Below are 11885 nucleotides of genomic sequence, written 5' to 3'. Positions count from 1 at the left end.
GCGCCGGCTCCGGGGGCGGCGCGCGTCTGCGGCCGGGCTCGCGCGGCCCCGCCGGGGTTAAGTCTTCCGCTCCCTGCCGCCCGGCTGGCGGCCAGCTGCCTCCAGCGAGAGGCCGGAGCCCCGGGCCGGGGAGCCGGGCGGACCGCCTGGACCCCCGCCCCCGTCGCCGCCTCGAGGAGGAGCAGGAGTGGGGGGCTCGCCGTGGCCCCCCCCCGCCCGCCTCCCAGCCCGACGCCCCGGTGCGCAGGGAGCCGGAGGGGCTGCGGGACTCCGAGATGGCCGATGAGATTGACTGGCTGGACTTGCCCGGCCGGTGGACCTACGGAGTTGACCGCGGTGGGAGAGTCTTCTTCATCAAGTATGTGAGCCCCCGTCATTTTCTCTCCCCCTCTCTCCTTTCCAAGTTGTCCAACTTGAAAGGCAGCAGGGCTGGGGACCCGCCGGAGAGGCCGGGTCGGGGGAGCGGTGGCTGGAACAACCCGCATGACTAACAAGTTGATCGCTGTGCCTGTTTGAATGCGGCTCCCGCCTTTCCCCGGTGGGTCAAGGTCCAGCAGAGGCTCAGCACTCCCTGCCCTGGAGAGGCAGGCCAGGTGCTGGCTTTGCCCTCTCCCCTGGCTGCTGGCAGAACGGGGTCCCCGAGGAGAACGGCTGGACCTGGTGCCCGGCGCGCAGGTCTTCCCTTCCAGCACTGGTGACTGACAGGGCCCGCAGAGGGTCCTTTCTTCCTTGTGCCCACCCCAACCTTTCCTACAGGAAGACGTGGGCTAAGTGCCAACATCCCAGGAGACCCTCTCCTGCCGCCCCCACAGTCCGCCGCAGGGCTCTCAGGGCTGCCCAGATGGCAGCCCCTCCCCTCCAGCACCTTTACAGGGCTGTGGTCAAGGGGAAGAACGTGCCCACAATACACCTGGCATTCTTTAGAGAGGGAGGCTCTGCTGCTGTCCGTAATATATTAGCACTGTTCTATTAATTTCATCAACCAAAATGGCTCTGGCTTAATCTCGTTATAACGGAGTGGCTCTGCGGACGCTGTTTTGGCCTGCTTCTCCTACAGGGATCTTTTGCCAGGATAGAAGTCTCCTGATAATATAGCAAGCCTAGAGCACAGCATTTGAACTGTTACCCACCCATGATGGGTTTTCCCTTTCTCAAGATAGCCACTCTCAGAACATTAGAGCTGAAAGGAAGCTTAGATGCAACCCCCTCCTGTTTCAGATGGGAGGCGAGCTCTGCAGAGATGGAGAGTACTTGGCTGAGATGAAACCACTTGTTAATCAGAGCTCCCACCAAGCCCAGAGCGCAGTGCCTTCCTTGTGTTCCAAAGTGCCTTTGCAGGAGTGCAGGCAGCCAGTGGTTTTCTTGTTGGTGTTACTGTTTCCACGTTTGCTATAGGCTTTTCTTCTATAGTTATGACAATGATCAAAGTTGATGTTATAATTATACTATCTTAGACATTAACTCCACTGAGGTTCTTGACCCTGGGTCAGATTCTGAAATAACAGAACTTCTCCAGTATTAAAACAAGTGTCCCTTTGGTCGGTGGTTTGAGACTTTAGAATCCATAAGAATCACCCAAGGAAATTAGTTTAAAAGGCCAGTTCCCAAGCCCTGCCTCCAAGGATTCTGTCTGAGTCAGAGGATCTGGGATGGCCTCAGAATCTGCATTTCCATAAGCTCCTCAGGGATTCTGATAAAGTGGTTAATTTGGCTTTTCCCATCTTTCTTCTGTTTCTTACTTGCCTTCCAACCTCTTTTTGTTGTTCTATCCATAGACATTTATTGAATATCCACTATTTGTCTGCTGCAGTGTTGGGCATTGAGATAAAAAAAAAACAATAAGACACACAGGTTTTTCTTTAAAGGTGGTAGAGAGAAAACACAAACAAATACTTATGAAATAATCAGATACATTCCAGAGGTAACTGCATGATATTATAGGAACACAAAGAAGATAGAGCTAATGGTCTGAAGAGTTGAGGGAGGGCTTCCTGGAGGAGGAGACATTTCACTTCATTCTGGAGGAAAGAGACCAGAGTGAAAGGGGCCCTCAGGCAGAGGCCTGCGGGTCGGAGGGCACCTATGGCTGCTGGAGCCCAGGTTGTCATAAACACTCTGAGGGGCTCAGGAGAGATGGGATGGGCCAGCTCGGGTGCCGCAGAAGCCGAGGCAAAACAGGTAGGGGAGGGCCGCTCCAGAGGGGCTTGTGTGTTAGGCTAAGGGGTTTGAACATGATCCTGTAGGTGATAGGAAACCAACTGTGATTTCACACAGAGGAGGGACGTAGTTAGACGTGTGCTGTAGAAGGATCTCTCTGGCAGTTGCAGAGATGGTGATCTGGGGGCTGAGTGGGGCAGCATGGGAGACACTGGAGGTGTGGAGGGCAGGTGGGAGGCAGTCACCAAAGTCTGTGCTGTGCTCAGTCGTGTCAGACTCTCTGTGACCCCATGGACTGGAGCCCGCCAGGCTCCTCTGTCCATGGGATTTTCTAAGCAAGAGTACTGGAGACGGTTGCCAGTACTCCTCCAGGGGATCTTCCTGACCCAGGGATTGAGCCCACGTCTCTTTGTCTCCTGCGTTGGCAGGCGGGTTCTTTACCACTGAGCCACCTGGAAGCCCCACCAAAGTCCAGGAGAGTCCAGGAGACTTGAATTAAAGATTTTTCTCCCTAAAGGGTGGGGAGAATCTTTAGGCATAGAATTGAGAGTTTCCATTTACTTCCTGCATGTTGAGGAATGAGGGGAGAGAAGGGGAAGAGCCCCAGATAATTCTGAGCTAAAAAACAATGTATTTATTTATTTTTGGCTGCAGTGGGTCTTCACTGCTGTGTGCCGGCTTTCCCCAGTTGCGGTGAGGAGGCTACTATCTGCTGCGTTGCACGGGCTTCTCACTGGGGGCTTCTCTTGTTGGGGAGCACAGTTCTAGAGCTCGGACTTCAGTAACTGTGGGGCTTGGGCTTAGCTGCCCCTCGGCGTGTGGGATCTTCTTGGATGAGGGATCAGGCTTGGGTCCCCTACACTGGCAGGCTGGTTCTCAACCGCTGGACCACCAGGGAAATGCTAAATCTTAGAATTTTTAACTTGAATTTGATAGAAATCAGGAGTATGGGAAGAGGAACAGATTTTAGGGAAGGTACAAGTTTAGCTAGGAAATCCTGAATTTGAGGTTCCCATGGGACAGTCAGGAAGTGCTGCCCTAGAGGCAGCTAGGTGTACAGGCTAGAGGAGGAAGAGAGGGGCCCTGGACTGGAGAGGCATCACACACAGCTGGGACCACCCAGGAGTGTGTCAGGGAGAAGACGGGAGGGTCTCTGGCAGCACCACATCTGAGGAGAGGCCAGAGAGGAGACCCAGCATGGAGGTGGGCAGCCCCAGGGTCAGAGTAGCATGGCCCCGGATGGCGAGGGAGAGGGATGCTATGTAGGAAGTGATGTCAGCTGTGGAAAAGCCACATGCGGTTAAGACTGGAGAGCGTTTACTGGATTGAGGAACTGGGGCGTCTGTAATGACCTCTAGGAAAGTGGCTTCAGGGGAGGGCTGGGGACAGGAATCAGGCTGCAGAGGTTGGTGAATGGCAGGCCAGAAAATGGGGACTGTTAGAAGGAACTCGTTTCTAACAGGGTTGTCTGGTCAGGAAGAAGAGGAGCTTGGGAAGGGAGCTGGGAGGGCAGGCAGCTTCGAGAGAGAGACAGAGGGTTCAGCGGAAGACGCAGATAGGAATGGGGCTAAAGTGATGGATGTGAGGGGGAGGGAGACATTGAATGTGAAGCCTGCCATGCTCAGTGGAGTAAGGGTCTAGAAAAGATGGGAAATGATGTGGATTGTGACCCACGCGGACCCTTCTTCAATGGGAGAGGGCCACCTTTTGTCCCATGTAGAGACAGGTACTATAGTTCAGTTCAGTGGCTCAGTCGTGTCCGACTCTTTGCGACCCCATGAATCGCAGCACGCCGGGCCTCCCTGTCCATCACCAACTCCTGGAGTTCACTCAGACTCACGTCCATTGAGTCAGTGATGCCATCCAACCATCTTATTCTTTGTTGTCCCCTTCTCCTCCTGCCCTCAATCCCTCCCAGCATCAGGGTCTTTTCCAACGAGTCAACTCTCATATGAGGTGGCCAAAGTATTGGAGTTTCAGCTTCAACATCAGTCCCTCCAATAAATACCCAGGACTGATCTCCTTTAGGATGGACTGGTTGGATCTCCTTGCAGTCCAAGGGACTCTCAAGAGTCTTCTCCAACACCACAGTTCAAAAGCATCAATTCTTCGGTGCTCAGCTTTCTTCACAGTCCAACTCTCACATCCATACATGGCCACTGGAAAAACCATAGTCTTGACCAGATTGACATTTGTTGACAAAGTAATGCCTCTGCTTTTGAAGATGCTGTCTAGGTTGGTCATAACTTTCCTTCCAAGTAGTAAGCGTCTTTTAACATCTGCAGTCACCATCTGCAGTGATAGTGGAGCCCAGAAAAATAGTCTGTCACTGTTAACACTGTTTCCCCATCTATTTGTCATGAAGTGATGGGACTGGATGCCATGATCTTAGTTTTCTGAATGTTGAGCTTTAGGCCAACTTTTTCACTCTCCTCTTTTACTTTCATCAAGAGGCTCTTTAGTTCTTCACTTTCTGCTATAAGGGTGGTGTCATCTGCATATCTGAGGTTATTGATATTTCTCCCTGCAACCTTGATTCCAGCTTGTGCTTCTTCCAGCCCAGCGTTTCTCATGATGTACTCTGCATGTAAGTTAAATAAGTAGGGTGACAATATACAGCCTTGACGCATTCCTTATAGGGTGTGAGGACATACCTATATGTGTTGTGGGGAGGTTGCTCCTGCCTCGTGGTTTCCATTTCTGTTGAGTTGAGGGATGAGATTATCCATTGAGAGTGGTGGAGAGGGATGGGAGGAAGGCGGGCCTGGGACTTCCCAGCAACCTGGGACCTGAGGTTGGTGGGAAGGCCTTGGAAACACTCAGCAAGGGTCAGCAGATTGGGGTCCCTGAAGAAGACTCTAGCTGGTGGGTTTGCAATGAGCGCGGTCCTTCTGGTTCCGCAGTTTCCCCACCAGCCCAGGGGCAGGGTGGGAACAACCTGTGGCTGCACTGTTCTTGCCGGGAGCTGACGGGGCGGGGGAGGACGTGGGAGAGGATGTGGGGAGTGCTGGGTGTGCCCCTCCGTGACCCTGCGACCATCTGAGGGGTGGAGACACGTGCGGTCCGGGGAGCTGATCACGTGAGAGCCGGAAGGGGCGAGGGCTGGAGGTCTCGGGGGCCGCAGGGGAGGGGAAGGGCTGAGTGTCCCTGGCTCTGCTCCCTCGCCCCCTGTCCCAGGACCAGAGCCCAGGCCACAGGCCACCTCCCGTGGTGCGCCTGGCTCCAGGTCCCGTGACTTGGTTTCCCAGGCACCTAGGCTCTTCCTGCAGCCCGTGTTAAAGAAACTCAGAGGAAATGTAGTGGAGTCAAGGGAAAGGAGTCCACGCGAAGATTTGGACACGAGTGTTCCAAGCAGCTTTATTTGTAATGGCCCAACCTGGAAACACCCCCAGTGTTCATCAGCGGGGTCGGGGGGGGACACACCTGCATGTCCCGCAGTGGGATGAGCTACTGACATGGGCCAGCACGCGGGAGAGAGACAAGAAGGAGAGAAGGCAGACAGAGAAGGCTTGTTTGTGTGATTCCATGTGTGACACCCTGGGAACTCTAGAAAGCGCCAGTGAATCTATGGTAACAGGAAACGTACAGTGGCTGCTGGGGATGGGGGGACAGTGAGAACCAGTGGGTAGGAGACGGGGATTACAAAGGGGTGCAGAGAGGATCTGGGGGCTCACATCTTGATTTCGGGGTAGTTTCACAGGTGTACACACGTGTCACAACATTACATTGTACACTGTAACTGTGTAGTTTATTGTATCTTTAGTAGAAATTTAGTGGCACTTTCTTAGTGCATTGCATTGTATTATATCATTATATTATGTATTAAGGTATTCATTACTGAGTGGAGTCCTATTCTGGGCTCTGAGACCTCTAGCCTAAAGCCTGGGAGATAGGGTGGTCCGGGGGTCCTGTCCTGCGCATACCTCGGGCTCAGGAAATATCAGTGTCCTTGGTTGTCAGGGAGCTGAGAAAGGTTGGTGGACTCACCTGCCGTGGCATCTAGAGACCAGAGGATCCACACGGGGAGCCTGCCTTGCTGGGGGTGAGGTGCTCTTTCAGGGTGCACATCTAGGCCTGGATCCTGGCTCCATCACTCCCTGATTCTGACTTTGGGGGCGTTACTTAGCCTCGCGGAACCGCGGATGTGTAATCTGCAAAGTTCCCGAGGTGCGGGAACGTTGTGGATGGCGGGGTCCAGCACTGCAGACGCTCGAGGACTGCCGATCCACGCAGCCTCCTCCTCGCCTATCCATCAGAAGCTGCCGGTGAAGAGCCTTCTGTGCGCCTCCCGTGCGGCTTCACTCGTCACCTCGAATGCCGCCTCTTTCGTGAAGCCGTCATGCTGTTCCCCTCCGCTAACCCCGTGCAGGGAGTGCTCCCCGCTCTGACTTGCAGTGCTCTCTCTCGTAGTCAGGAGTGTAGCTCCCATCACATCAGATTCCAGGTATCTTTTCACACGTCTGGCTCCCAGGTGGGCTATGCAAAAGCAGTGCACCCTCTGAGGGCAGGGATCTGGGATTCTTCACCTCTGCACCCTCAGTCTGCTCACTAAATGCTCTGCGCGTGTGCGTGAGCAAAGGCAGCCCGGTGTCTGGGGTTGGACAGTTGGTACTGATGTGACGGTGGTGATGGGTGTCCTGCTCAGGGAAGCCTCTTTGACCTCTGACATGTTTGTTTTGGTCTTCTCTAGTGATGAGGAGAAATCAACCTGCTGGGTGCATCCTGGAACGGCATCACCCATCCAGAGTGGACACTCTTCCTGTCCAGGTAAGGAGCTCATCCATCCCTGCCTTTGCAGGCCATGAGGAGGGGATGCCCTGCGGTGGCTGTGGGAACCCACTACCCTGACTTTGCTTCTGAATTTTTCCTTTCTCTTCAAATGGACTCAGCTAAGCATTGACCCACCACTGGGCAGATGAGGGCAGGAGGGTTGATGCTCACCTTGAGGTCTTTTCAAGCTTCCAATCCTGTGCTCAGTGACTGACCTCTGAGGGTGAAGAGCTTGCTTATCCCTCTTATTCCTCTGCCCAGTTGGAAAACCCCCTCCACCCTGAGAGTGCCCTCCCAGGCTAGCGGGAAAGATGGGCCCCATCCGAGCCAAGATGGTTTCATTCTAAATTGAAGAGGTGGAGATACCAAGAGTCATAAGGCCTGGGGTGTTTCAAGTGAAGAGCCCACCACCTTCTTCAGGATGCTACCGTGGACCATAGGGGAGGGGCAGGAGCGACAGTGTTGGACCCCCCCCCCCCCCCCCCCCCCCGCCACTCGCTGGCCTCCCAGCCCTTCACCCAGCCACTCGCTGGCCTCCCAGCCCTTCACCCAGCCACTCGCTGGCCTCCCAGCCGTTCACCCCGCCACACAGAGTCCCAGGCGTTCTTGGGGCATAGGGGCACTGCTGGATGTGCGGGTCAAGGTGCTGACTTGCCCAGAGCCTGCTTTCTTTTCATTTCGGAACTGGACTCATTTTGGTTCTAGAGCCAAAAAGGACTTCAGGGGTCATGGAGTCTGACTCCTTCATTTTAAAGTAGGGAAATGGGAGAGCAGAGGAAAGGGCCTGGCTCACGGCCACTTAGCTAACAAGCAAAGAAGCATCGGAGTTAAATGCACAGGTCCTAGAGACAGAGGGACCTGAGCTCAAATCCTGGCTTGAGTTTTTATTAGTGTGACTTTGAGCGAGTGGCTGGGTCTTCTGGGACGTAGCTTCTTTGTCTGTAAAATGGGGATGGGATTATGAACCTCAGAAGGTTGTAGCACCGATTACGCAAGAGAGTGACATCAGCAGAGGTGACTGCTATTGTTTTTGTCTCTATTGTATTTTCAACTTGAAGCGAAGCCTCAGGACCCCAAGGCTGCGGCTCTCTTCTTCTGGGTTGGTGTTGCCACCTTCCACATTTCGGCTGTTTTCAGTTAGAGTCCATTCATCTTACCATGGCCCTAGGTAAAGCTAGGGGATGAATACAAGTCTGTGAGCCAATCCTGTCAATTTTGGCTGCAGCCAACTGGTTGTCCAAGGTTGGGAAGGGGTTAAGATGCCCCTGAAGCTTGCTGGAAGGGCAGCTGCCTTAGTGGGCACTCCGCCTGGACAGGAATATAAGCACTCTTGGTGTTGCCTGGGCAGAGAGGGCAGTGTGCAGGGAAGTTGCTGGAAAAGGCAGGGGACATAATCCACGCTGGCCTCTTTCCCAGGCACATCACAGTGGCAGGATTATTTATGATTCTGACCCAATGGGGATCCTTCTACATGGGGAGGCTGCCAACCCACGCCCTTCTGAATGGGAGCATCCTCGCACAGGGCCAGAGGGGAACAAGCAGCATTTATGGGGCAACACAGAGGAAAGAATGTGAGCTTTGCAGATAGGCGACCAGACTCCTGTCCTGGCCCAGACACTTCCTGTGTGACCTTTGGCAAGTCGATTGAGCTCTCTGGGCCTCAGTTTCCTCATCTGTAAAAATGCTCGGGCTGATGCCTGTTGTGTAATGTTGCTGTGCAGACTGAATATGCTCGTAGGGGTAAACCATGTACCTTAGAGGAGAGAGGCTCTCACTAAGCAGTGGCTGGTGGCATCATTTCTGTGGACCACGTCCTGAGAGGGAGGTGGGCTGCCCCGCTGCACTGAGGCATCAGCATCTCCATCAGCAGCAGCCATGGAAATACAGAGCCTTGATACCTGGCAGTGAGTGAAGAGCAGCTGAGGCCAGCACTCTGTCCAGCCCAGGCCCCAGTGTCCAGCAGCTTGTGTCTGAGGGCAGCTGGGAACAGGGCAGGAGAGGTGCAGGCCAGCACTGAGTAGCCTGTTTATAAAACCTCTCACCCAGGCAGGTGTTTGAGTGCTGAGAGAATCTGCACCCGTTTCCTAACGTGTCAGCCACAGGGCTCTGGCAGCGGTGCCCGGCCTGCCTCCACCTCATGCTGGATTCCCTCGGGCTCCCAGAAAGCTCGTCCTCCTCTGCCGCAGTTGGCGGCGGCCTCTTTGAGAGACAGGACTCGGCCAGGGTGGCTGTTCGGGGGCGCGGCAGAGCCAGAGGCTCCCGGAGCGCCCTGTGGAGCAGGAGGCGCGGAGCCTCTGGAGCTGTGCAGCAGGGGCTGCGCCCGCCTGGAGGGCGGCCTAGACGCCTTGCAGCCAAGGTCAGCTTCCTGAGCTACTCAGTCCTCTTTCATTTTGCAAGTCAGTGCTTCTCCATTCTAAGCATTTCCATGGATAAATTGTTTTCAGAGGTGCTGTAAAAAAAAAAAAAAAAAAAGCCTCATTTCTTCGGGGACTGATTTCCCAGGTCTGTGGTGTCTTGTTCAGAAGCAGAGCTAATGACAGTGGCCTGGGATTTGAAGACTTGCGTATGCGTACTAAGTCGCTTCTGCTGTGTCCAGCTCCTTGCGACCCCATAGACTGTAGCCTGCCACCCGCCCAGCTCCTCCGCCCATGGGATTTCCCAGGCAAGAATGCTGGAGTGGGTTGCCATTTCTCCTCCAGGGGGTCTTCCCGACCCAGCGATTGAACCTGCATCTCTTGCATCGGCAGGCGGGTCCTTTACCACCAGCACCATCTGGGAAGCTCTTGGAGACCTGAGTCCTGGTCTTAAGTGCTAATTATCCGTGAGATCTGGGGCCAGTGACTCGCAGTGGCTCCAGCTTCTGCTCCTGTGATATAAGCAGGGCTGATCCTGAGGACCTTCCAGGGCGGTCATCTGGGCATTCACTGCTACATCCCTGGGGGCTGGCACAGGGCCTGGCACAGAACAGAGGCGCAGTACGTGTTTGTTGAATGAATGAAGGAAGCCTGCAAAGCAGCGATCTATTTTGTTGCTTCACTGCTCACTGATGGGGGGCATCTCCTCCACAGCCAACTCTCCTGCTGTTTGCTGGAAGCACAGACTGATAGAGTGGACAGAAAAGGGTGAGATGGTTGGTTTGACCACTGCTGGCTTATCTGTGAATTGCCCCTGTTCTCCGAGTCTCCATCCCTCCTGAGTGCAGATTGGGCTTGTGGAAGAGAGGGTGATTTTGTGATTTTGCTTCCTCACAGGTTTGCCCAAAGGTTGGGAGATGGATTCTACCCAGGAAGGAGCTGTGTATTTCATCAAGTGAGTAAGATGGAGTTTCTTTCCAGTCTTGCTGTTCTACTTTTGTCCTTGTACCTGATACCTCCTTGGGCGGGGAGACAGTTAAACGGTCTTCCTGGAGGCCTTGCTGGGATCTGTGAATGGCCAGGAGATGTCACGGGTTCCAAGTTAAAGATAAAGCTCAGGGTGTGTGTGTGAAGCCCTGCAGATAAAGCCCAGGGTGTGTGTGTGAAGCCCTGCACATAAAGCCCAGGGTGTGTGTGTGAAGCCCTGCACATAAAGCCCAGGGTGTGTGTGTGAAGCCCTGCACATAAAGCCCAGGGTACGTGCGTGCGTGCGTATGTGTGTGTGTGTGTGTGTGTGTGTGTGTGTGTGTGTGTGTGTGTGTATCTGTGCACGTGCATGTGTGTTGGCCCAGGATAGCTGTGTCAATCACAGGAAGTTCTCTGGGGTGGTGGGGTGGGGCTGGGTGGCGTGAGAGAAACTGTTCTAGACATTTGGGTCAAAGGCTTAGAGGAAGGAGACGGGGGCCCTCTGTCATCCTGGGGGTGGCAGGCGTGCGTCTGGTACTCCGTGTCCCCTCAGGGGTGGTCAGGGCCCTCTGTCGGCTGGGTGGCTCGTTTCTTGGGGGCAGCAGGCAGCCCTGGGGGCCGGGGTGCCCGCGTCTGCCCCGCTCGCTGGATGCCTCCCCCTCTGCCTTGACCTGGGTCCCTCTGCTTCCCCACTGGCCTGGCTCCCGGCTTCGCTCTCAGGCTGAAGCGGGCGGGCTCGGGCTGGCGGGGCTGGGCCTGGCTGCAAACAGCTGGGGCTCAGGCACCAGCAGAGGGAGCCGCCGCCCAGCCTGCAAGGAGAGCCTTTTTCTCATCTCCTTTCCTCTCTCCCTACTTTCTCACCTTCCTTGCCTGTGCTGTGAGAGGTCCTGTTTCCATCTCCCACCTCAAGACCAGCCAGCACTTGGATCAGTTTGCCTGTTAACTATATTCCCCTCCAGGCTCGTCTGTCCATGAGACGATGGGCAAGAATATTGGAGTGGGTAGCCGTTCTTAAACAAAAGCAGTAGGGAAAAAATGGACAACTGATCTGTCTCAGAAGTTGTTCTGATATGATGGCTCTCATAGCCTGAGCTTTTCCTGAAGTTGAACTCCTTGCTTCAGTTAAGACTTACTCCTTTTTTTTCTCCTTGATGCCAGCACCTTAGCATTCCCTTATGCATACCTGGTTCTTGAGGTCATTTACGAAACACTTTCACATGTATTAAAAACTGTTTTTGACTGCAGGCTCTTAGTTCATGCGGGCTCTTCGTTCCCTGACCAGGAATGGAACTCATGCCCCCTGCAGTGAACGTGCAAAGTGGTAACCCCTGGACGGCCAGGGAAGCCCGGCACTTCTGCATGTATTACCTCGTTGGCCTTTGAAAGCGCCCCCCTTTCCGTGGTCCAGGCCGGCCCCTCCCGGCCCTCAGCTTCCGCAGCTGGGCAGCTGCACTGATTCTCGTTTTCCCTCCATCAGGCCAAACTAATTTCTGCCTCAGGATCCTTGCACTTGCTGTTCACGCTGCCTGGGCACACTTTCCTCCTCTTTTTGTACATCTGGTTTCTACTCAACATTTGGCTCAAGTGACATCTTCTCAGCAGGGCTTTCCTGGTGGCCTTGTCTGAAGCTCCCTCCTG

The 11885-nt window shown here is 54.5% G+C and overlaps 1 protein-coding gene across 1 annotated transcript in view; it reads left to right on the top strand.

Moving 5' to 3' along the window:
- Positions 1 to 275: 275 nt before the first annotated feature.
- PLEKHA6 (pleckstrin homology domain containing A6) overlaps positions 276 to 11885 on the top strand; it is a 139664-nt gene continuing 128054 nt past the window's right edge. The window contains exons 1-3 of the mRNA XM_052654004.1: positions 276 to 358; positions 6848 to 6924; positions 10179 to 10236. Of these exons, the coding sequence (XP_052509964.1) occupies positions 276 to 358; positions 6848 to 6924; positions 10179 to 10236 (218 nt within the window). The remainder of the gene's footprint in view (positions 359 to 6847; positions 6925 to 10178; positions 10237 to 11885) is intronic.

Source organism: Budorcas taxicolor, chromosome 16, assembly GCF_023091745.1.
Source record: "Budorcas taxicolor isolate Tak-1 chromosome 16, Takin1.1, whole genome shotgun sequence".
Taxonomy (NCBI): Eukaryota; Metazoa; Chordata; class Mammalia; order Artiodactyla; family Bovidae; genus Budorcas; species Budorcas taxicolor.
This window is presented reverse-complemented; position numbering and strand designations above follow the sequence as displayed.